This window comes from Ipomoea nil, unplaced genomic scaffold (assembly GCF_001879475.1).
Source record: "Ipomoea nil cultivar Tokyo-kokei standard unplaced genomic scaffold, Asagao_1.1 scaffold1074, whole genome shotgun sequence".
In the NCBI taxonomy this organism is placed as follows: Eukaryota; Viridiplantae; Streptophyta; class Magnoliopsida; order Solanales; family Convolvulaceae; genus Ipomoea; species Ipomoea nil.
Genome location: NW_017617502.1, coordinates 2,522,501 through 2,548,812, shown reverse-complemented (window position 1 = coordinate 2,548,812; position 26,312 = coordinate 2,522,501). Strand labels below are relative to the sequence as shown.

At 35.6% G+C, this 26,312-nt stretch overlaps 4 protein-coding genes and 1 long non-coding RNA gene across 6 annotated transcripts; 3 read left to right on the top strand and 2 right to left on the bottom strand.

Annotated features, from left to right (window-relative positions):
* The first annotated feature begins 213 nt into the window (after positions 1-213).
* On the top strand, positions 214-3,161 carry LOC109182918 (desumoylating isopeptidase 1). Of its 2 annotated transcripts, none has more exons than XM_019333172.1 (5): positions 214-392; positions 1,658-1,748; positions 1,835-1,932; positions 2,121-2,437; positions 2,612-3,161. In XM_019333172.1, exons 2-5 carry the CDS (start codon positions 1,740-1,742, stop codon positions 2,977-2,979), a joined length of 792 nt encoding a protein of 263 aa, XP_019188717.1. In that variant the 5' UTR covers positions 214-392; positions 1,658-1,739; the 3' UTR covers positions 2,980-3,161. The 2 variants fall into 2 exon arrangements, with proteins under 2 accessions (XP_019188717.1, XP_019188716.1); XM_019333171.1 differs by having other exon boundaries at positions 1,636-1,748.
* A 3,625-nt stretch (positions 3,162-6,786) lies between these two features.
* Positions 6,787-7,112, top strand: LOC109182690. Its single transcript, XR_002054397.1, has 2 exons — positions 6,787-6,871; positions 6,957-7,112. It is a non-coding gene; the product is annotated as an uncharacterized LOC109182690 (long non-coding RNA).
* Positions 7,113-8,003: 891 nt separating this feature from the next.
* Positions 8,004-9,260, top strand: LOC109182630 (putative nuclease HARBI1; the record flags this gene model as incomplete). Its single annotated transcript, XM_019332780.1, has 3 exons — positions 8,004-8,411; positions 8,526-8,757; positions 8,836-9,260. Coding segments are annotated over exons 1-3 (1,065 nt in total), but the record flags the coding sequence as incomplete, so codon positions are not given.
* Positions 9,261-12,442: 3,182 nt separating this feature from the next.
* Positions 12,443-16,179, bottom strand: LOC109182733 (thiamine-repressible mitochondrial transport protein THI74). The gene is made up of 3 exons (XM_019332901.1): positions 15,352-16,179; positions 14,543-14,966; positions 12,443-12,921 (listed from the first exon to the last, which is right to left on the bottom strand). Exons 1-3 carry the CDS (start codon positions 15,883-15,885, stop codon positions 12,614-12,616), a joined length of 1,266 nt encoding a protein of 421 aa, XP_019188446.1. The 5' UTR covers positions 15,886-16,179; the 3' UTR covers positions 12,443-12,613.
* Positions 16,180-21,917: 5,738 nt separating this feature from the next.
* On the bottom strand, positions 21,918-25,866 carry LOC109182734 (serine/threonine-protein kinase At3g07070-like). Its single transcript, XM_019332902.1, has 5 exons — positions 25,795-25,866; positions 24,417-24,637; positions 24,150-24,339; positions 23,190-23,578; positions 21,918-22,391 (listed from the first exon to the last, which is right to left on the bottom strand). Exons 2-5 carry the CDS (start codon positions 24,603-24,605, stop codon positions 22,182-22,184), a joined length of 978 nt encoding a protein of 325 aa, XP_019188447.1. The 5' UTR covers positions 24,606-24,637; positions 25,795-25,866; the 3' UTR covers positions 21,918-22,181.
* Positions 25,867-26,312: the final 446 nt, after the last annotated feature.

The window sequence follows — 26,312 nt, the reverse complement described above, 5'->3', positions numbered from 1 at the left end:
TTTCATCTTGAAGGTCATAAATTTGAGTTCTTGCCTTTTGGTAAAGCCTCATTTATTTATCAAAATGCGACCGACCTTGTTTCTAAGGTAATCAAACATTTCGTAAACCAAATGCCACTACAAATAATATTATATATCTGCCACGTAAAATTCAAAGTAATATTACTCCGTGTTACCAAACTCTTCTCGAATGTTCTGAGATTAATTTTCAATATTAAACCTATTATGAATTCAAAACAAATCAGCAGATCTTATACTTCGTCGCAGCTTCTTCACCCATTCGCGAACTTTCGATTTCAGGATTTCCTTCACCTATAACTCTTTTAGAATTTCCTTCTCCTATAACTCTTCATCCTTCTTCGGCTCGATCAATCGCTTGAAGGTCTTCATAGGTGCGGTGTTTTTTTTCCTACTGAACTAAGCTAAATTTGTTGTGTTCTTCGATTTGTGTGTTTGAATTATTCTGCTTCTTTCGATTTCTTCGTGCTTTCTCCTATTTTTCTTCACAGGTCGTGAATTTATTTATATCTGCCGATGGAACATTCTATTATCTTCTTATCTTCATCCTTCTTTTGAATTATTGCTCTGTTATCTGCTGCCGACTCGCTGTTCAAGCTGCAAAATGCTATTGCTAATTGACAAATCAATTTTCTTTTTTCTTTTTTTGGGTGTCAGGATGATGCTATGCTCACAGTGACAATGTTTAGATTGTTAATTACTCCGTATATAACTTGCTAATTAACTTCAATCTGACAAATCAATGATGTTCTGCTAATATATGGTGACCATGTTTAGCTAGTAAAAATTTAGCTAACAATAAACTTGGGTTTTCACTTTTCAGTTTGTTTATTGTGGCCTATAAACCCTAATAAATCCTAACCAATATATGAAAAAATTAGGGGTTTTCTAGCCTATATTTCAGTTGGAAGAAAAACATATATCTGCTTGCTGCAAAAACATACTTCTGTAAAATTTGTTAATATTCCCACCCTTTTTTTTGGCAACTAATATAATTAATTCATGTAATGGTGATATGCGGGTATGCTTTTTTCTTCACATGGTAGGTGTAAAGTTGAATCACTATGAAATATTGATCTAACTCCAAAGGGAGATTTGTAAACATTAATTAGCATGATGTTTCTTTCCTTGATTAGTATGTGGTTAAAAACACTGTTTCTTTACACTGCTATTGACCATAAAATAGGCTAAAATCCAACCAATTCATGATGTATTTTTTAAATGCATATCTATGAATGGTTTTTATGCATGGTTCATAGCAATGTTGGTTTGCATAATCTCAAAAAAGACGGGGGATCTAGCCATCTAGGTTCTTCTGAGTAGATTCTTCCTTTATGCTTGTAAAGTGTAAACTGCTTTTGAATGTAGTTTAGGTAAAATCAAATGGGTCACTACTTATTGTGTAAGTTTATTTTTCTGTATTTTATTTTTTCATTATGCCAAGTTTTTTGGGGATCATGTTTGTTCTATTCCATGTTACTGTTTAATTGCTTGATTGGCTTTGGTTGATGAATGATTGCTTCTATTGTTTTGCTTTGGGTCAAGACTTTTTTCTGTTTGTTTCTAGTTTTTTACCTTCTCCATTGGTGCTGATTTTGTCTTTGTTCACTCATAAAGTTGTTGCAGTTCATTCTGCCAGCCCATCCATCAGCTCCTTTTACAGTGTTTTTCCTGCTAACTGACCTGATTTCAAGAAATTCTTTTATATCGGAGTGTCGGAGATGGCTGAGGTACAGTATATGCTCATCTGGTTTGGAAGGACTTCATGCTTTTGAGCTGCTATTTATTGAAATCATCTAATCTTGGATTGTGGCAGGAGGGACACACGGTCTTGTTGAATGTGTATGACTTAAGCCAAGGATTAGCTCGCCAGATGTCTGCTGCATTCTTGGGCAAAACCATTGAAGGCATATGGTGAGTTATATATAGGGGCATACCTTGGACATCTAACAATTATTAAATTTTGTACCAATAAAAGTATAAAACTGAGGATTTAGGAATTAGGGATAACAGTAACTGAGAAAGTAGGAATAGGAGTAGAGTAGCCAAACATATTATTGTAACTAGTGTAACTGACCTCTAGGAAAATTCTTATTCTGCAGGCACACTGGAGTAGTTGTTTATGGTAATGAATATTATTTTGGCGGCGGGATACAACATGCTCCTGTGGGTACTACACCCTATGGGACTCCTATTCGAGTTGTGGAACTCGGTGTCACACATCTTCCAAAGGATGTTTTTGAATCATATTTGCAGGAGATTAGCCCCCGTTACACTGCAGAGACCTATAGTTTACTGACCCATAACTGCAATAATTTCAGCAATGAGGTCGCTCAGTTTTTGGTGGGTGCAACCATTCCAGAATATATTCTGAACCTTCCTAATGAGGTCATGAGCAGCCCAATGGGTGCTCTCATGTGTAAGTTATTTTCCACTTTGCATTTGTTCATTTTGAAGTACACATTTCTAATTGGTTTGTTATATTATGTTATGTGATGTATTCGAGCTCAATGCTATGCTTTGCACCATAAGGTTGAAGGCCTAGGCTTGGTTATTTAATTTGAGTGTGAAATTTATGTGACTTAAAATGCAGTGCCAATGATACAACAGATGGAGGCTACATTAAGGGTTGGTGCAGTTCCTCAAGCTCCTGTCTTCAAACCTTCAACAACAGCTCCTCTTGCTTCCCATTCGGGAAGCAACAAGAGTGTATCGGAAGACACAATAAAAGAGGGTGTTGATTCGGGATCGGGAGTGAAAAATGGAAAGAGCGATGAAGTTGCAGGTGCAGTCAATCCTGTGGATCCTTTGGGAGACGCCCGGAGCAAGATACAAGGGGAGATCACTAGAGAGTTTGCTGCAATTATGGCAACCGGGACATTGCGTGCAAGTGAGGCTGCGGCATTGGCAACTAAAAGAGTCATGCAAAGATATGGGCACACAAGTGTTGCACAGAGTTGAGATAAAAACTGAATTACTTTATATTTGTTGTGTGTATTACATTACATCTAATCATTGGTCGTCGGAGGAAAATGGCTTCCACATTGGGTTTATGTTACTTAGCGATTTTAATATTTAATTTGAAATGTATTACGAGACTTCAATTGGTTGTGGTTTTAATTAAAAAAAAAAACGTTAGCACACTTTTCTCGTCATTTTAAAGTCTATTTTTATTTTCTTGCCCGAAATTATGAATACACACAAAAAGTTATAAACCCTTTGTTAAAAAAAAATAAAATCATAAACCCTTATCATTTGCTTTTACCATATATATATATATAAAAGGGACAAATTGTACTTTTGGTCCTGTGACTATTAGAGTACTGATAATTTGAGTACGTAGCTTTCAAAACTCTCAATTTAAACCTTCTGCCGGCCAATTTTAGTCGGAAAAACATAAATTGCCAATTTTAGTCGGAAAAACATAAATTGGTTCAAACTGTTTTTTGACGAGGGTAAATTGTCATTTCACTCTCTTCTTCTTCATTCTCCCCTTCTTCGTTCTTTTCTTCTTCATTGTTGCAGTTGTTGGTTTTTTGGTCACCAAAAAAAACATTAAAATGAATAGGTATTAAAGAAAATAAAAATAAAAATAAGAAATTCATATTACTGGTCCATTGACAGGCCAGTCAAAGAGGAAGAGGAAACAACACAGTGAATCATTCCATTGACGGTCATCCTCTACGGCGGTGGAGTTGTGTGCGTCCACCGAAACTCCATTGACGGCCAAGCAGTTGCTGATGAGCTCGGAGACGTTGCTGGAGACGATGGGTTCAACGACGCTCGAAATGTTGAGCTCGACGGCGCTGGAGCGGCATGTCTCGATGTTGGTCAGGGCGGTGCTCATCCACGTCTGGGCGTCGACGTCGGCGCAGGAAGTGGTGTTATCTTTAACGCCGTCAAGAGTCTGGTTGAGTTGTAAAACGCAGTCCATCCAAACCCTCTTCTTTCTATTGTCGCGGCAGTTGCCGTCGTGGTGCTCCGCTGATGGGATTTTCCCCCCAATTAAATTCACTTGCAATGACGGTTTTGCCCTCATTACAAATAAATTCGAACCAATTTATGTTTTTTCGGCCAAAATTGACCGGCAATTTGGCCGGCAAGACCAAATCTGCTAATAATTGCATAGTTAAAGGTTTAAATTGAGAGTTTTAAAAGTTACGTACTCAAATTATCAGTACCCTAACAGGGCGTTTGGTTGGAGGGGGGGAATTATGTGGGAAAAGAATTGTAATTCCATGGGAGTTGAATTATTGAGAATAAAGTGGGAATTTAAATTCCAGTGTTTGGTTGACAAGAATAGAATTACTGGGAATTTCAATTCCAATGTTTGGTATACATGGGAATTGAAAAAGGAATAAGTAGTATAAAGTCAAAAATGTCCATTATTGTTGTTAGACATTAATTTTAGGTAAAAAAGGAAGGGGTAATTTTGACTCATCACTATCTTTTTTTCCCAGGAATTAAAATACCAGGGGGGACATGGGATTTTAATTCCATGAAAATGGGGGAATTGCAATTCCATGGAATTGCAATTCCCTCCAACCAAACTACGGAATTTAATGGCCTTTGGAATTAGGTGGGAATTAAGTGGGAAGAGAATTTAAAATCCCTCCAACCAAACGCCCTTTAATAGTCACAGAACCAAAAGTGCAATTTCTACTATACTAATAAGAGCCCAAAAGAGTTAGGCCTATAATGGGTAGAAAAAATGGCGGTCACAGATTTTAATCAAATGAATGACTCAGATTGATTAAAAGATTGATCAGATTTAAATAAAAATGGCGGTCATAGATTTTAATCAAATGAATGGCTCAGATTGATTAAAAGATTGATCAGGTTTAAATTTTACACTAAAATTTCCTAAAATACCCACACACCGTTACTAATTCCGTTAAAATTTTAAGAATTGCCGTTAGTTCACTGTTAACTTACTCATTGATTTCAATAAAAAAAGGTTTTAGGTTCGAACCTCATCCAAATCAAAGTTGACATAATTAGTACTCTATTTTACTCTTATTAAATTATATATAAATAATAATTTAGTAGTTACAACAAAAAATAATACATATGCATTTCTTTAATTTAGAATTATGTGTCCACAATGCCTTTATTCAAAAAAAAAAAAATTATTCATTATCAATAAATTAAATAAGAGAAATAATTGTATTAGTTATATTGTCTTTATTTTTCTTCAATATAAAAATTCTTTGGCTCTGTTTGGCAGAGATAAGCTAGGAGCTTATAGCTTATTTTAAGCTACTAATAAGCTATAAGCTCTGTTTGGTAATGTTCCAAAATAAGCTCCTAGCTTAAAATAAGAGCTTATTTTGGAACGCTATTTTAGGTAGCGTTTCAAAATAAGCTAGGAGCTTCCTAACTTTTTTTTTCATATTTGCCCTTATTATTTTAAAGTAATGACATGTTTTACTCTTCTGAATTAAAACCATTTCTCGTCTCTTAGCAACTTTCACGACAATTCGCATAAGCCTCGTCCATCTCCCCATTTGCATTCCGCATAAGGTTCGCCATCCCCCATTTGCCTTCCGCAGAAGCATCGCCATCCCCCATTTGCACTCCGCAGAAGAATCATCCATCGCCATCCCCCATTTTCACTCCGCAGGAGCATCATCCATCGCACTCCGCAGTCCGCAATAGTCCATTAGCCATAGCATCAATCCGCAGGTATGTATATGTTTGGCTGGACATCCTAAATAATGATTTTGTGTGTCTTGTTCTTCTTAAGTGGATGGACTGTTTGACCATAAAACTGTTTAGTGTTATTGTCTGAACTAACGGCATGATGCAAAGCCATAGGTCTGCTAGCTATTTGTGTTATTGTCTGAACTAACGGTATTCATGGTTCTAATGCATAGAGAGTAAATAATATTTCTACTTCTTTGAATGTGCACAATGCTTTTAATAATGCTAGTTGTGGTGCTACTTCTTTTAAGTTTGCATAATTCTGGGATTAATTTAAACCTTAGATGCCTAAGTGTTACTGTCCATGTGAATAGTGCATCAGTTCATTTGGCTGCTTCTAATGTTGGTATCTCAAAGGGGTCTAATGATCATGTTTCGGCCAATGTGCCTAGTCGGAATAAAGTGTCAAAAACTAATTCTTTGTGGATGCCTATATGGAGGGTTGATTTCTCAAAAATTATGTTCTCTGCAACTCCCTATTATTTGATTTTATTATTAGCATGGTATCCTATTAGCATACCATGTAAAAACATGATCATTAAAGAAGCTCAATGTTTGATTACACTGATCATGGTATCCTATTAGCATTACTGCCAATTACAGTGTTCATTTTAAACCCAAGCTCAAGTAGTATTGGGAGTAAAAACATATTAAGTAGTATTATTTGATTTTAATTGCCAATTACAGTGTTCATTTTGCACATTCATTTTGATTTGTTTAGGATCATTAAATTACTACTTTAGCTTATTATTATTATTATTATTATTATTATTATTATTATTATTATTATTATTATTATTGTTGTTGTTGTTGTTCTTTCTAAATTAGCAATATGGCTTCAACCAATGACAACTTGGATGGAGAGAATTTTAAGTGGACCAACGAGAACGTGATGCTTTTTTGTGAGATTTGTATCAAATATATTCGAAAGCATGGACGTGGGTTAATGAAATGGAAGGAGATTAAAGAAGAATTTGAAGCTACCGCCAAACGGAAAATTGCACATCGAAGTTTAAAGAATAAGTTGGATGCTATGAAAAAAGAATGGAGAACTTGGAAGCATCTGAAACGTGGTGAAACCGGTTTAGGGTGGGATCCTAGTACAAATAAGATTAGTGGCTCCGATGAGTGGTGGGAGAAAAAAATCAAGGTTTGTATTATAGATTTTTAAGATTAAAACATACTAATATTTTGGTGTTGATTGTAAACTTATTCTTTTTTGATTTCTTTTGTAGGAGAACTCAGACTATAAAAAATTTCGTAATAAATCCATTGATACTGCAATGGAAGATTTGTGGTCTAAGTTATTTGAAGATAGCTATGCAAATGGTGAAGGTTGTGTTGCACCCACTATGGATCCTCAATTAGTGCAACCAGTGGATATTGAGGAAGAAAATATAGAAAGTGAAGAAGAGAATAGGACTAGGCAAGGATTTGAAGATGTGTTATATTCTCAGGATAACCAACATTCTTCTCAATTGCGGGATTTGGAGGTTGATGAGTCTTCATTTTGGAATAATTTTATGAGTGAGGTGAACCGTTCTAGTGGTAGTCAGCATGATGTTAGTGGCAGTCAAGTACCTAGACAATCTCAAGGTAATAACCCCACTCAAAATATTTGGTGTTAAACCCACTCAAATGAAACGTAAGAGGAGACAATAAGGAGGAGCAGCTAAACTTTCTAATCAATTAGAGAGTTTGATTTCAAATTCAAATCGAGCATTGGACATTTTACAATCTGATAGTACTATGAATACTCAAAGTAGTACAAGTTTTAGTCTTGCTGCAGCAATAAGTGTTGTTAACCGCATGGTTAGTGATGGTATTATGGAAAAGGGTGGAGATTTGTGGTGTTTTTCTCTTACCTTGCTTAAGGATGATTTGAATCGGGAAATTTTTTTCAATATTAAGGATGACTCCTCTAGGAAAGCTTGGTTGAAGTATATGCATGATACAAACAAGTGAATACTCATTTTATTCAATATGTTTGGTTGTAATTTCAATTTGACATTTATGTGTTTGAACATTAAAACTTGTACTACTTTATATATATAATTTCAATGCTCATTTTGTTTTACTTTATATATATTGAAATATATGTTCTTACTTTATATTTTATTAAAATATATTGGTTTCATTATTTTATATTTATTAGGTACATCATGGAGTTGGAGCGGAAAAGAAAAAAAAGGAAGCAAGCACTTTGTGCAATTATAACATCGTATGCCACAATTGCTTTAACCAAAACATATTACTATAAATATATTTATAAAGAACCTTGTATGACTTCACTTTTTAGAGGACAAGAATGGATGAAAGAAGTGTTGAATGGACATCCTATTCGATGTGTAAATGCATTTAGAATGGACTCCGATTTGTTTAAGCAATTATGTGAAGACTTATATTCAAAATATGGATTACAATCTACTAGGAATATGTCATATGTGGAGAAAGTTGGTATATTTATATACACACTTGCTATGGGTGCTTCAAATAGAGATGTTGGTGAACGATTTCAACGTTCCGGTGAAACAATAAGTAGAGCATTTCATGAGGTTTTGGAAGCAATTAGTGGTCGGAATAGCGGATACAAAGGCCTTGCACATGATATCATAAGACCAGATGATCCTACATTTCAATCTATACCGTCTTACATTACTAATGATGCACGATACATGCCATATTTCAAGGTAAAATGTGACCATTTAATGATTTCACTTTTATTATTATTATTATTATTATTATTATTATTATTATTATTATTATTATTTTAAGATTGATTATCTAATATATATGATGAATAGGATTGTATTGGATGTATTGATGGTACTCATATAGCAGCGTGCATCCCTGAGGTTGATCAATTGCGATATAGAGGGAGAAAAGGAATTCCTACTTTCAATGTTATGGCAGCGTGTAACTTTGATATGTGTTTCACTTTTATATCTGTTGGATGGGAAGGATCAGCACATGATACACGTGTATTTCTTCATGCAATTAATACACCATCAATGAACTTTCCCAAGCCGCCACAAGGTATCATATTCGTATTTTTTAACTCTAAAATCATATAATTTTATCCATTATAAAAGTTTAGTGTTATATTTTTTTTAGGAAGATATTATTTGGTGGATAAAGGATATCCAGATAAACAAGGATATTTGGTACCGTATCCAAGAATAAGATATCATCAATCTCAATTTGAACATGAGCCGCCAACAAATGCTCAAGAAGCATTCAATCGTGCACATTCTTCTCTTCGAAGTTGTATTGAGAGGTCGTTTGGAGTATTAAAGAAGAGATGGAAGATACTTGCTAATATGCCACAATTTAGTGTGGAGACCCAAATTGATGTTATTATGGCCACCTTTGCACTCCATAATTATATTCGGAAGAATTCACAAGATGACATGATGTTTAATGTGTTTGAGCAGCATCCAGATTACATACCGCCCGATGAACTTCAAGATTCAAGTAGTAATATCTCCATCAACGAAAATTTAAGCCAGACCTCTACTGAGATGAAGGAGATTCGCAACAATATTGCTACATCATTATGGGATGCTAGATCATGATTATGCTAATAGTTTTATTTCAGAATATTAATTTTTTAAAGACAAAATGTCAAATTTTAATATGTAAACAAAATAATTTAAATTATATGAAGATGTCCTTTTTAGTCTTTTTATATTTATCAGCTTATCAAAAAGCTAGTTTTACCAAACACTTTTAATCATAACAGCTAGCTTAACAGTTCTTCAATTTTCAGCTCCGAGCTTATAGCTTTTCAGCTTTCAGCTCCTTTTCAGCTATCAGCTCCTAGCTTATAGCTTTTCAGCTAGGTTTGCCAAACAGAGCCTTTATATTCAAATTTATTAATTGATTATATTCGCTACATTATCCTTACAATGTCTTTATTCAGTGAAAAAAAAAATATTAATTATCAATATATTAATTAAAAGAAATATTTTCATTAGTTATATTGTATTTATTTTTCTCAAATGTAAAAATTATTTATATTCAAATTTATTAATTGATTATATTCGCTACATTATCATTACAATGTCTTTATTCAGTGAAAAAAAAAATTATTAATTATCAATAAATTAATTAAAAGAAATATTTTCATTAGTTATATTGTCTTTATTTTTCTCAAATGTAAAAATTTTTACATTAAAATTCATCAATTGATTATATTTACTACATTATCTATTATCTTTTTTGTGCACTATTTTTCTACTTAAATATCAAAGTTATAATACAAAATAATGCTATATATTTACTTACCAAGTATTTTATTAATACCATAAAAAAATTAAAAAAAATATAATTAATAAAGCCAACCATATTAACTACTTGAGAGATTTTGTGACAAAGAGAGTATTCAAATCACACAACAAATTGAAGTGAGAACTACCTCGCAATGTCCTTGTTTGACAATCAGCAGTTAGCGGTTAGCGTTAGCGGATTATACTAGCAGATTTGACCAGCGAATTTATTTAATTATTAACATTGGGTAGAAAAAATGACCGCCAAATTATTAAATCAAATGAATGGTTCATATTGTTCAGGTTTTAATTTTTTTTTCTTTTAAGATTTTCTAATTTATCCTTAATTATATGATTATCCATTTAACTTTTCCGTTAATTCACCGTTAGTCTAATTCTAATATTAAAGTCTAATATAGAATTATAACTACACCATTAATCTAATTCTAATATTAAAGTCTTAATAGAACTTAACCACAAATCCTAATGTCAGAATCTCCTCAAACAATATTAGTATATATTTAATATTTTATGCCCTAATTTTTATTTGTTCTCCCTTATGTCCCGTATTTGGTTTCAACCATACCTATACAATTATTTTATTGACAATTATAATCAATCTTGACTATATTATCTTGCATTTGTAAATTTAGAATTACCTATTTAACCTGCACAGGCTTAGCTCAATGGTTTAGTGGGTAGTATTTGGGAGAAGAGACCAAGGTTTGAACCTCGGCGGCGGTAGTGCGGGAATTATGTCCAAAGTGGGTAGATTCCTTGATGCGGCGATCATTTTATTAAAAAGAATATTATTTGTTTAATTTATTAAATATATATTATTTTTTAATTTATTTTAATAATTTTAAATAAAATATTTAAAAAATGGAAAAATCCCTTATTGTGGCCGGAATTTTTTGGTTTTATTTTATTTAGAATTATTAAAATAAATTTAAAAATAATAATTTTTTAATAGAATGACCGCCGCGGTAGCAGTGACCTAAGAAACATGTTAAATTTGATTAAATTGCAAAATTTTAGACAATTGAAGAATCTAATTATATTTTTTAAAATTAAATGTCTTAACTTTTGGTGGTTAATTTAATTCTTTTTCTTTTAAAATATTAAATGTTTTTGTTTTTTTTTTTTGGTTGGTGGGCGAGTTCGTTCTTGTTCTATACATTGAGGGAGGTAATACAATGATAACTAATAATTGAAAATTTACCAAGTGGTTTATGGTCCACTGGTATCAGATTGCTCCCCTATGTGGGAGGTCTAGGTTTCGAGCCTTGTTGTAGGCGTAGTTTGTATGGGTGTCCCCCTTCCTTGTAATAAAAAAAAAATAAGGTAAAATCTGATTGCAGAATAGTCATGAATGACTTTTGGTTGCATTGAATTGTACTAGTATTGGAACTATTTCTCTAACTTGGTGTTTCATCTGATGCCAATCCTAATTATCTCCCCACCACCAAGAACTTACTTAAATGGAAAACCTTTTTATGGAGGGCTTTGAAAGATATCCTCCCCACCACCAAGAATTTATAAAGAGGATGGAAGTTGATCCTCTATGTGCCATGTGTGGCATCTCATGTGAGGACACTATGCACTCATTAGTGGTGTGTGATTTTGCAAAGGCCATTTGGAGTGAATCCCACCTTCCAATCCCTTCCATTGTCACAAATGTTTTTCATATTTGGTTTAAAGAAGTGTTGAATACTCTAGACATTAATCAATTATTCCTCACTTCTGCTATCCTTTATCATATTTGGAAGGCTAGGAACGGTGCTGTTTGGGACGCATGTCTACCCCCTCCGAAGAAGGTCGTGGCCAAAGCCACGGCAGCCCTATACGCCTGGCGTGATGCCCACCCGACTGTCGCAAGTAATGCAGCCGTTGCTTCGACAACCACTGTCGCGGTTCTTGCTGTCTCTGTCCAGTCCGCCACGCCATGCATTTGCATGCTGAGAATGCTCCCGTTCCACAGCAGGTTGCTTCCGGAGGTGCGACGCATCGACGGTCGTTCCGCTTTGATGCTGGACTCCACTTGCCATCCAATAAAGCTACGGTGGGTGCGGTCTTATTTGATGCTAATGGGGACTATGTGGCGGCCTTTAACGCGGTATTGCAACCTTGTTCTTCACCACTTATGGACAAGACTTTTGCATGCAAGGAGGTGCTTTCTTAGTTAAAAGATCGAGGGGAACTTATGATCAAGTTGCTTACGGATTGCTCAAGTCTACAAAACTGCTTATCCTCATCTACGAGGTCAATTCGATCTTACATCAGCTATGTCATTGACAACTGCATATCTATTATTTCTTTATTTGATTATTGTGTAGTCAGCTATATCCCTAGATTGTCTAATTTGATAGCTCATACATTAGCTGTTTTGGCTTTTACTCAATCTTCTGCTATGTACTGAGAGTCTATTCCTCCTGACGCTATTACAACTTTTCTCTAATATATGCCTTTACCGGCTCCTTTCAAAAAAAATAATAAAGAATAATAACAAAAAGTAGTGTAAACTATTCCGTGTTCCATTTTCTTTTCTGAGAGACTATTACTTTTACTTGACCTCAATTAAAACAAAAATTGGTTTAGCATAGCATATCTGATATCCCCCCCAATCAATTCATAACTTGGTTAGATGTGCCATGGTCTTGATGGGTGGGCTGTGAATTTCCATCTTCTAGTTCGATGCCTACTACTTCTTCAGATTTAGAACATGCATTTGAAGGCATATTAATGCCTGCAAAACCAAGCATTACAGCAGCAGCTCCAATGCAATCTGGCAGAGCAGGTGAATTCCCAGTAAGCGTGTCCACAATGGCAGCCAACGGAACCTGAATTGTGAGGCCTGCTGTTGCCACCGTAGTAGTTGTCAAAAGGATCGCTTTCGCCCACAGGTAATCACTCAACACGTTGTCCAGCAGCCCTGATCGTGGAATCCAAACTTAAAAAATGTCAGACCAAGAAGAAAAGGGTGCGGGGAAGGCACAAATAGTGTTGCAGCATGTGAACAAAACCAAAGACTTGGAGATGCCCGGACGGTTCGGTTCCGGTTCCAGTTCAACAGTGCACGGTTCGGTTCGAGCCGTCCGGTTCGAACCGAACCGTAGTCATGCCTAAATAAAATCCCGATGCCAACTCATACCAACAAAATTGTAAAACCGATGGAAGACAATAATAGTAGCGTAGCTATGTGGTAATCCTTTCTCACATTCTACACACAACTTTCCCACATAAACAAAAATCTTGTGTCCTTGCTTTCCCTGCATTCTCTTTCAATCATCTATGCTCCTAACATTATTTTTAGTCAAGACAACTTCTCAAATTTGTTCCATGGAAACAAACAGGACTATTAAACAGCCACCAATCTTTAGCATCCATTTAATGATAAAGAAATCAGATTAAAATATTAACGCAATGAAGTATTTCATACCACCAAAATATACTCCTGCCCCATGTTTTGTCCCAGGAATCAAAATTACAAAGTATTAAGGGTGTGTTTGGTTCATGGGGTTAGACACAAGGAATGAGAATGATTGGTTGAGAACTTTTTAAAACACAAGTATAGGATTTGATTACTCTTATAATTACAAAACTTATTACCTAATTTAAATTAGGTATCATTCCATTAATTAACATTATCCCTCTTCATTTCATTGCCTCCTCACTCATCTCTCATCACTTCATCGACTTCCTCACTCCATTACCACTTTTAAGATCAATTGCCTTGATTTTTTGTTTTTGTATTTTTAAAACCTTTATTCCGATTATCGGGTTATACATAACCAAACAATATTGGTAATCATTCCAATTCCACCCTACTACCAAACTTGCAAAATACATTCACCAAAACTCATTCCAATTATCAAGTATTTGATTTGGATTCGGATTGCGATTCCCATGTTCGAACCAAACACACCCTAAATATGTATGTTAAAAATCAATTTGAGGGGCGATAAGTTCCTCCTCTAAGCAAAACAAGACATCAACGAAAATGTACATTTTATGACAAGGAATCTGTTAATATGATGATGGGCCTAATTTATGATTTTAAGAAATCAAATTTAAGATAAATTATAGGCTCTAGACTTCAGCATCATCATACAATCAGACATGAAAGAAATGGACACAGTTGGTAGGGCAAGACAATAATCATTGATTTGCAACTAACCTAAAATTAAAGCAAATAGAAACGTGCAATTGCAAGTTGAAGCTAGGGCAACTTGTTTATCCCTATGTTTTATCCCTATTTTTTTAGAGTCTTTCTAGTTCTAGCTGCAATTAGTGTCCACTAACTAGTGCTTGTTTGGCCTACCTTTTTTGGAGCTTGTTTACTCTGAAAAGTTGAAGCTAGGACAAAGACTAAAAGTATGAAAGTTTTTATTAGGAGTAAACAAACGCTTCATGGGGCAACGAACAACACATTTTTTAACAAATTTAGTAACATTCATGAAATGCAACAGCAGATTATTAGGTGAGACCAAGGAAAACAGTTAAGAAATAAATCAAACTCCAAGTAGGACAGGTAAATTCTAATCCAAACATACCTTTACCAGTAATGAGACCAAGCTGCTTCCAGGTAAGTGCGGTGAATAACTCCAGCTTGGCAAAGTTAAGTACAAGGATCACTGGAAAGAATATCAGGAGGTTGAAAAAACCTAAAAAACCGAGAAACTGTGCCATACTGACTTGACCACTTTTCTCATCATCATCATCAGGCAGCTTTTTACGAATAAGAGTTATATACACAGCATACAAGGCTGACGAAAGAAGAGCAAGAATGTCTCCAACAATAGGGTTTGAAGCAACCGCAGATATTCCAGATTTTGAGTCACCCAAGCTGACAATGATTGTTCCACCCATACAAAGCAGAACACTAAGCAGCTTCACCCATGTAAACTTTTCTCCCAAGAACACAACAGAAACCAGAAAGGTGAACAAGCTGGATGCAGTACTCAAGATGGTGTTGGACTGCACACAAATGGAAACAATGTTTATAACTAAATCAACAAATTCTTCAAGTAAAGAGGAAAAAATCTAGGGGGCAACCCCAGCCAAGTTGCTCAGGCGGTTGACATTGTAACCACAAGGTTACAAGTTCAACTCCCAACAGGAGAGGCCTATTGGCCTTATAGGTTTGAAGCAGTCAGCTATGGGTGACCTAAGTTGATTTACCTCCTGGTGGTCCTTTGTCGATTAAGGTCACAAGGTGGGATTTACCCCGTGCATACCATCCAGTCAGCTATGGGTAACCTAGGCTAGTTTACCCAGTGCACACCATCGGGTAGTGACTGCGGGTTTTTCCCACCACCCCAAAAAACGAGGAAAGAATCTATGCATCATCATAAATGCTTACTGTAACTGTTGTGTACTTGAGTGAGAGGTTAAAAGTGAGCTGTGCCAAGAACCAGAACGGGCAAATCAAAAGGCTAACTTTTGCAACTCTAATCCTCGTCCAACGCCCTTTCGAATCAAGGCCAATATCAGCAGCACATTCATTAATCACATCTTTCCTTGAACCAACTATATTTGTTTCCTTCCCTTCTGCAACACCACCACCACTTGGACTTGAAGCATCAGCTTGGAAATGGAAACCCGAGTTATCATCCCCTAGAAGAATAACCTCCTCAGATTCTCTCAATTCTTGCAAACTACAACTCTCTCTCTTTCGCCAAAACAAAACACTCCCATACTTATCCTCTAAATACCGTCCAATTTCAACTAGGGGAATATATACCACGAATAATGAATTACAAATGTATGTTATGAGAAATGGGGAAACGCCCGCATCTACAACTGACTGAACAACAAAACTAGCGGCAATCCATATGGATGCAACTAAAAATATGTATACCAAACCTAAAACCCATCTCCAATTTTGTTCTTTCATTCCTCTATGGTCAAATTTTTCAACTCAATGCATTTTTAAACAACCAGTTAAGAAGGAAAGTTTGAATGACAGTAGCAAATATTGTGGAAACAACGTACAAGAAGATTACGAGAAAGAGCGAACCGAAGCGGAGAATCTAATCCACGCGGTAGCGCTGAGGGGAATCTGGAGATTTGGAGGTCCGAAACGGGTTTCTCGCAGAGAAGAAGGAGACGGGGATCCTGGAAGACTGGATCTGTCAATTGTAGCACGTGCGGGACGCGTTAATCCTCTCTGGCCAACTATCCAAGAAGTGGGGGAGTGCGACTAACGGATTAACGGTGGTTTTTTTTTTTTTTTTTTTTTTTTTTTTTTTTTTGGGTAAAGTTTGTTTTGAAAGAAGAGTAAATACCTAAAATGGTCTATCGACTATAGCTAAATTCATAAATTGGTCATTGACTTTCAATTTCAATCAATTAAGTCCTTAACTTTGCAATTTTGACACGATTTGGTCCTCCATCTATTTGACCGTTTGTTGACCGTGATCGACGATCTCCAGAAGAATCTTCAGCTCTCGTCGGAGCACATGGAGGCCTCCAGGATGACGTTACCCCGGTTCGGAAACACGTCGTCTTCTTCGCTCCGGTACGAACTCAACTACATTGAATCCAAAGGGAGGATGAAGAAAGGCAATCGGATTTGGTAGATTGCTTTCGGCAATGGATTCGAATGTAACAGTGCGGTCTGGAAATGCAACGGGAACCTTAAAAAATCCGCGATGGACCATGAAATTACATATATATCATCAAAAATCACAGTCAACAAACGGTCAAATAGACAGAGGACCAAATTGTGTTAAAATTACAAAGTTAAGGACTTAATTGGTTGAAATTGAAAGTCAAGGACCAATTTGTGAATTTAGCTATAGTCGAGGACCATTTTTGATATTTACTCTTGAAAGAATTATGTGTCAAATATTCATGGGTAATAATTATATTAATTTTTAAAATGATCTCCTCCATCCTAAAAAAAATCATTAATAGTTGAATATTTTGTTTGAAATTGACTATGAATAAATGATTTGAGAGATGAAATCACTAATCAAATGATGTATGTATTAGACTACTTTTAAAACATGGAGTGATCTGATTTGCCTTTTACCATTCTGAAGACGTTCCTTTTAATTGCTTTTAACATGTATGACAACAAGAGTAGGAATAGAGGATGTGACAATATACATCAAGATGCCATCCGCCACCCCCTAACGGATAACATCTGGAGACAAAGGAATGTCTTCATGAAAAGTAACATTGATGGATACAAGGTAGTTACCAAGCTCAGCTCAGGAGAGTCATATATGTACCCCTTTTGCACATGAAAATAACTATGAAAGATACACTTTAAAGATTTTGGATATAACTTGGTGATATTTTTTTAACAAACACAAGCCCCACTTCCGTTTGTTGTATTTTGTACTACAAACGCAAGTCTGACTTGCGTTTATGTTATACGAGAATACACAACACAAACGCAAGTCTCACTTGCGTTTGACACACACACACATTTTGTCACATGCAAATGTGACTTGCGTTTTATGTATTTAACGCGATTTTTTTTTTCTTAAAAGAAAAAACAAACAAAACTCTATATGATATTGCATTTTTTTTTTTACCATAAATGCAAATCTCAATATAGTTTTTTCTAGGGTTGTTCAAGATTGAAAAGTGTCTCATTCTTGTTCACTTGTATAAAAAAAGAGTAAATACCCAACATGATTCTTCAACTATGTCATAATTCACAAATTAGTCATCGACTATTAGTTTTACCAATCAAGTTCTCAATTTTTCAATTCTTACTCAATAATTTACAAATCAATCTTTTTTTGAGTACCTTATTGAGTAAGAATTGAAAAGTTGATGATCTTATTGAGTAAAAATCAAATAGTTACGTTGTGAATGAGTAAAAATCAAATAGTTAAAGACTTAATTTGTAAAACTTGATAGTAGTCGAGAACTTATTTATAAATTATGTTATAGTCAATGAATCATTTTTGAGTATTTACTCAATGTCCTATTTCAGTCAAAACCCCTAAAAAGCATATCATGATGTTAGGTGTGAATTGTGTCAATTTGTTCATCTGCGGCCGCATCTTGTGCTTTGTTTGTATTGGATAATGCTTTGTTTTGTATTAGAGAATAAGTCAGGGTTCAAATTTTGAGTTAATTTTGGGATTTGATTTGATTTACATATGCACGAAAGAAAGTTTATGCTATACAATTTAAATTTTTTATTAAAAAAAAATTGTATATATACTAGTGCAAACTCACATCTCTTTTTGAATATGGACAAAGGGACATTCAAAGCCTACCCAACTTCATTTTCCCAACACAAATAGGTACATTTTGAAAATCAATTTCTCATTTACTCATTATCCATTTTGTGTACATAATATATTAAATTAAATATCCCACTTAAGAAACTTTGAATTCATTTCAACCCGACATAAATTAGAAGTGGACTCTATTAAAAATTATACCATAAAATGATCACTTTAAATAGCATTTAAGTTAATTTTTCCAACAACTTGTTGTGACGTCACATGCCATGCTCAACCTCCCTTCACATAAACCATCAACACAAATATATGCTATATTATTTCTTTAATTTGTTGGTAATTAAGGGTCCGTTTGGAAAGCAGGAAAATGACTTCTGGAAAATGAGTCATTTTTCGGAAAACATTTTTCTTTCCAGTGTTTGGTTGCATTCTGGAAAACTGTTTTTGTGTGTTTGGTTCATTTTCTGGAAAATGAATAGAATTGTATAATTAAACATTTTAATTATTTTATTTAGAATATTACAACATGTATAATAATATAATAATAATTTTAAATATAATAAAAAATAACTAATAATATATCAAAAATATTATGGTACTGGTGGTGGTATGACGGTGGTAGCAGTGGTGGTGGTGGTGATGGTGTGGTGGCGGTGGTACGGTGGTGGTGGTGGCGGCGACGGTGGTTGCGATGGTATGGTGGTGGTGGTGGTGGCGGCGGTGGTTGCGGTGATATGGTCATGGTGGTGGCGGCGTCGGTGGCCTGGTGTGATGGTGGTGGTGGTGGCGGTGGTTGCGGTGGTATGGTGGTGGTAGTGGCGGCGGCGGTGGTGTGATGGTGGTGGTGTGGTGGCGGTGGTATGATGGTGGTGGCGGCGGCGGTGGTGTGATGGTGGTGGTGGTGTGATGGTGGTGGTGGTGGCGACGACAGTGGTTGCGGTGGTATGGTGGTGGTAGTGGCGGCGGCGGTGGTGTGATGGTGGTGGTGGCGGCGGCAGTGGTATGGTGGTGGTGGTGGCGGCGTCGGTGGTATGTGGTGGTGGTGGCAGCGACGGTGGTTGCGGTGGTATGGTGGTGGTGGCGACGACGGTGGTTGCGGTGGTATGGTGGTGGTAGTGGCAGTGGTGTGATGGTGGTGGTGTGGTGGCGGTGGTGTGGTGGCAGTGGTATGGTGGTGGTGGTGGCGGCGACGGCGATGGTGGTAGTGGTGGTGGTGGTGGCGGTGACGGTGGTTGCGGTGGTATGGTGGTGGTAGTGGCGGCGACGGTGGTGGTAGTGATGGTGGTATGGTGGTGTTGGTGGCGGCGATGATGGTTACGGTGGTATGGTGGTGGTGGTGGTGGCAGCGGTAGTGATGGTGGTGGTATGGTGTTGATGGTGTTGGTGGTTGTAGTGGTTGCGGTGGTATGGTCTTGGTGGTGTGGTTGCGGTGGTGGTGTGATGGTGGTGATGGTGGTATGGTGTTGATGATGTTGGTGGTGGTGTGATGTTGGTGTAAAAGTTGGAAAATGACTTCCCCCAAAAAAAGGAGAAATCATTTTCCTCCAAAACAAGCCTATTTTCCAAAGTCAACGGAAAATGATTTCCGTTGACTTGATTTTCCAAGCACATCCAAAAAATGAAAACTTGGAAAATGATTTCCAGAACTCATTTTTCAGGTTTCCAAACACACCCTAAGTACCATGATTACATTTTATTTTTTAAGTAGCTTGTAGCTCAATAGTGTACTCATGTGACTTTCTCAAATAGGAGGTGACAGACAATACCACATTGTAATAGGGTCATTAGTACTAAAAATAAAAATAAAAATAAAAATAAAAATAAAAATAAAAGTATCATGATTTGAGGAGGTGGGGAGGGGTGTAAAGCTTCTCAATTATTATCCTATTTTATTTTCTTTCTAGCTCCATTCTCTATCTTTTTCTAAGTTTATACGCGAGGAAACATGTTTGTTTAATGGATCATGCTAGATTAATCTAATTTAATTTAAATTGCATTTGACATAACAGGATTTGATTGAAATAATGTAAAAAAAATGATTTAATTAAGTTATATAATGTGTGTCATGATTTATACAAAATTTGATCTACATAACATTTTCCTTATATATTGTATATGGTGAAAAAGATAGGTGTTTAGACTTTAGAGAGACTATCCAATCCAACTCAAAAAATTATTTACACACTAAATAATAAAATTCACTAGTTATACTAAATATGTTATGAATATTTTATTTATGTGTGACCATTATCACAATTATTATATTCCTGTATAAATAAATGGTAAAGTGTCCTATATATAAACTCATATGTTTCATATGTTGAGATGATATGAATAAGAAATCCCTTCTTCTCTCCATTCTCTCTGCAATTTTTCCTCTTGTTCTATCTATCTCTATATTCTCTGTGATTCCTCTTCTTCTTGTTGCTTGCAATTCCTTTCATTTCATAACAAAATATAAAATAATAAAAACATTTATTTAAAGATAATAACTAAATTGTTTAGTTTTTTTTTTTTTTTTTCAAATAAACATACTAAGTAGAGTTAGGGCATCCACAACCCTTATCTCCACATTTTGTAAGTCCAACTCATCCACACCACCATATAATCTCTTCGATGTTTTCTCTCCAATATTTGTCCTTTTTGTCTCTTTTTTTGCAAGTCATACTCCTACACATCACATATTATTTTATTTACTTTCTTAGAATTAATCATTTTAATTTTATAATTATAATTTCTTTTTTGAAAGATTATTATTATAATTTCTAAGTTCAATTTTCAATAAAAATAAATTTAAATAACAAAATAATTTTTTGATTTTATAAAATATAATTTCGCAAATTTAATTCAAGCAATTAAAACCATATTAAAATTATCATTTGAATTAATCTGCGAAATAAAATAAAATTTGAAATCAAATACAGAACAAAATAAAATTTGAAATTAAAAAAAAAAAAAAAATCCATACAAATTTTGTATATAAAATCGCATCTAACCCGATCCACTACAAGTTTAATTTTTTAAAACTCATCACCCGCTATCATCCTAAAAAAAAATTTCAATCCATACAAGGTGGATACCCCCTGGCTAGGTTGAAATTGACATGCCTAATACCCTAACAATAAGCCATTTGCAAAATGAAATATACAGATGTTGGATTTGGATATGAAGTTTATACTTCATATATAGAAATGAGGTGAGCACAGAATTTATCAATCTAGACTAGACTAGACTATAATATATACACACACAGTGCGCTCGATTTCAGCACTTTGATACCTATCTATGACCAAAGGCATACAAACAAGTAAGCTGTTGAGTTAGTTCCATACATGCAAACCAAACTAGCTACATTAAGCTAGGAATCATGAGATGAGAGTTCTTGAGTTTGAACCCCGGGGAGCCATTCAACTATGTTGGGAATAATTCAAAGAGAAATGAGAAAATAGAATGAGGGGCTATAAATTGTTGTTTAATTTTTTAGGCCAGCACTAATTGCTCTATGATTGTGGCCTGCGCCACTCATGTTTGTTTGTGTGGCTGGGATGGAGGGGGCTGCTTACTATATATAGCAGCTTCCAACATCTTTTTTAGAACATACTAGGCATTTATAGCTTCTTCCTTCTTTCTCGTGTGGGGATTAATATATATATTATATATATCACACGAGAAAGAAGGAAGAAACTATAAATGTTGAGTGTGTTCTAAAAATGATGTTGGGAGCTGCTATATATAGTAAGCAGCCCCCTCCATCCCAGCCACACAAACAAACATGAGTGGCGCAGGCCACAATCATAGGGCAGTTAGTGCTGGCCTCAAAAATTAAACAACAATTTATAGCCACTCATTCTATTTTCTCTTTTCTCTTTGAATTATTCCCAACAAACTACTCTCCGGGGCTCTTGATTTTGATTGGGCAACTCGGGGGGGTCGGGTTGGGCTTTGGCCTGGGATGGCCGGAGATTTAGCAGCAGGGGAGGGTTCACAAGCCAGAGGCCACCTCTGGTTCAACCAAAAGATAGCTGAGAGCTGTGACCACATCACTGATCATAGGCCTCAAAGTTGGATCTTCATGCACGCACATTTCTGCCACAGCAACTGCATGGGTTAAACCTTTCTTTGGAAAGTTGCCTTGAAGAAGTGGATCAGCCACTTGTGTAAGCCTATTTGGATCTTTGATTAGAGGAAGAGCCTGCCAAAAGACAAAATACAATACAATACAATACAATACAATACGCATGTTATGTATTGTTATGTTATATTGGTAGGGGTTGGGCAGAGCCATCCAAGGCAATTGTTATACCATGGACCAGGGTTCATATTGCATTGTGAATCCTGATACAAAAATTATGTACCTTCAGTTAACACATTTTGTACTTACCGTTAACAGTTTCTGTACATGTAAACAAATAACTTGATAATTGCTGACACATAATATGATAGCTACAAGTACAAAAACTATCCACTATAGATACATAATCTGACTTGATAATTGCTGACACATAATATGATAGCTACAAGTACAAAAACTATCCACTATAGATACATAATCTGACTTGATAATTGCTGACACATAATATGATAGCTACAGGTACAAAAACTATCAACTGCAAGTACAAAATGTGTCAACTATAGATACAGAATCTAAAAGTTATTTTTAGACCAGGGTCTACAATGCAAAGTAAACCATGGTCCATGGTATAATTTGCCCATCCAAGTCCATCCTTTGGGGACTAGAAGGATTGTCGGGCAGAGGCCAATAAAGAGTCAAGGCTAGCATCCTGTGTCTCGAAAATGTAATGGCAGTCTATAAAGAAATAAAGTTGCGTTTTCTCTACTAGCTATAACTTTTGGCTTAGTGTTAGTGATAATGTTAGTGATAAGCACTTGATCTAACAAGTGATATCAACGGGACTGGAAGGTGCTGGAAGGGGGAATTAGGGCCAATTCCAGCTAGGGGGGTTATTACTAATTAAATAAAGTTACTTACCCATTTAACTAGCATTTCGTCAGCACCAAATGTTGACATGATGGCTCTCTTTCCCGTGATTAGCTCCAGTAGCACAACACCATAGCTATAAACATCAGATTTGACAGTTAATTGGCCAGTTCTTTGATACTCAGGAGCACAATAACCATAAGTCCCCATTACTCTAGAAGATACATGACTCCTGTCTCCCACAGGCCCAAGCTTGGCTAATCCAAAATCAGACAGCTTTGCATTGTACTCCTCATCTATTAAAATGTTTGAGGACTTGAGGTCACGGTAGATCACAGGCGGGTTCGCCTTATCGTGTAAATACTCTAAACCTTTGGCTGCATGTAATGCGATTTTCATCCTTTTCCACCACTCTAATGGAGCTTTATTTGGTGGAATATCTGATAGATCCAAGAGAAATTAATAAAAGCTTTGATTGGAATTAAATCTGATTCATTCTATCAGTTGGTGCAGTTGTATAAAGTGAATATAATAATGTTGGAAGGGGTCTAGTTCTGGTGCAGTAGCCTCTTCCCGTGTGGACTAGCGGGATAGATCTGGATAATTGGATGAACTCAGATAAACGGTTGAAAATTAATAAAAAGGGGGAAAACGGGGTGACATTTTGATAACGTCAATGATATGTTGATGCATTTAGATATGCTTGACGGTGATAACCGTCAAGCATTCCCGTATGCACCACAAACCAATATTCGGTGGTGCACAACAGACCACTACTAAGTGCACCATAAACCACTACTAATTGCACAACAGAAACACACTTGGTGCAAATTTTTTATTGATTTTGAATAGTTGATCTGAACTCATTCAATGGTCTAGATCTATCCGCACGGGAAGAGTCTGATGCATGAGATCCAAATTCATGTTTCAAGATAGATATATGAAAGCTAGCAATTAAAGCTTTAAACCTAACTAAATAATTTAAAGGGGAAAAAAAAACATGAATAATACCAAGAAGATGGTCCTCAAGAGATCCCAATTCCATGAATTCATAAACCAAAAGTCTCTGATTTCCATCAGCACAATATCCAATAAGGTTTACAAGATTCTGATGGTGAAGAAGGCGGAGCATCAACAATTCCACAAGAAATTCTCTGTTACCTTGCAATCCATTACGCTCAAGTTGCTTCACTGCAACAATCTAATTAAACCTGCAGCTTGTGGGTGGAAAATTAAACTCATCGAAAACAAATTAAAGTTTGAGAATATTATATACACCTGGCCTGTTTTCTCCAAGCGCCCCTTGTAAACCCGCCCAAATCCGCCTTCACCAAGCAGACATTCTTGCCGGAAATTCTTTGTGGCAGCCGCTAGTTCCCGGAAGCTGAATATTTGGGCTTCAATGTTTTTGTTGCCCCCATCTGCAGCATTCGAATTCTCAGCTACTGCACCTTCGTTTTGAATCATCTTTACCTTCTCTGCATCCACAGTTTTTGAACCTCCAACACAAACAAATCTCAAATTAACACCCCCACACAACACTATTTTGTTGGATTTTCCCGTATAATATATATTACAAATTTAATTATGTGGTACAAGTTGAGTAGACTTATTAAATAATTTGAAGGGAAAATGACACTTTTTCCCCCCGTGTTATATACTTATAGCACTTTTTCCCCTGAGTTATTCATGCATTCACATTTGCCCCCTCAATTATTATAGAAGTGGCGATTTTTCCCCCTGATAATATTAAATGGACATTTCTACCCTTAAAACAAATATTTTATTTATTTCTCTTCTTCAACAAATTATTGCTTATACGTAGGGATGACCACGGTTCGGTTCGAACTGAACCAAACACTATAGCAATCAAATTAAAAAATTTCGGTTATGATTCATAACATAACCCAACATTTGGGTTTCTGTTTATTAAAATCGTGAACTGGAAAAAAATGGATCCTGAACCGTGAACCGAAGGTTCAAATCGGAACAACTACTAGCAATAGCTTAAATTAGAATTATAATATTTACAAATAGTGTATGTTTTTTTTTCCGCATTTATATTGACTCTCACATATAAGTATATATAATCGCGGTTTGAGTTTTATTTTGAACCGTCGGTTCACGATTTTGGATCCACTTTGAACGGTTGGTTCAAACTTTCTTTTAAATTTTTTTTTTTCATTTTTAAAATATTCTAAATTCAACACTTAATGTATTTTATTTTTTCAAATCGTGGTTATAATTTGTTGGAGAAGAAAAATAAATGAAATATTTATTTTAAGGGTAAATATGTCCATTTAATATATCAGGGAGAAAAACTGCCACTTAAATAATTTAGGGGGAAAAAGTGCTATAAGTATATAACAAAGGAGGAAAAAGTGTCATTTTCCCTAATTTGAATGACATACAGAATATACATTATATAACACAAGTTAGTGCTCAGAATAATACCAATCCACTGTCTAGGTTCTGAATCAAGTATGAATCAAAACACTAATGTTATTTTATAGGTCTACATTCAAGAAGCAACACAACTAAAAGAATATCAACCAATCATGGCTTAAAATCAACTAGATTTCTGGTAAATAACTTTAGCCTACATTTATATCTAACATATTTCATATGAAGAATAGAAGTTCCATGGCTAGCTTACCGCGAGAAGCTGCTCGTGAACGCGATGGCCGTGGAGAGGGATCTCTATGGCGGTGAATAACAGGCCGTCTGTTTCGGCTACCTATCATCTTCCAAGTCTTCTTTTGATGAGGCGAAAAACAATAAAAACAATTCATCTCTGATCTCTCTACTCGATCTTACCAAATCAAACCCCTCACAGAATTCCTCAGAGGCCGGATTGACCGTTTAATTTGATCCGAGTCTAAATTCTATCGTCGGAGAAAGACCTAGAAATGGCATGCATATGAATCGTTGAACACACAAGAACAAAGGTTAATGGTGGAGGATATATATATGTATGTCAGATAGGAAATATATACAGAAGAAGCTAAGCTGCGCTGGTGAATTAATTAATGAAAAAGAGGGTATTTACAAACATCGGTATACACATTCATCGTTATCTAATAATTGTTATACGCTAATGTGTTAAGAAGCCATTGTTGATGAGATGGAGGCAGAGAGAAGAATTGAAGAGTGGAAAGGTGGAATGTTTTCCTC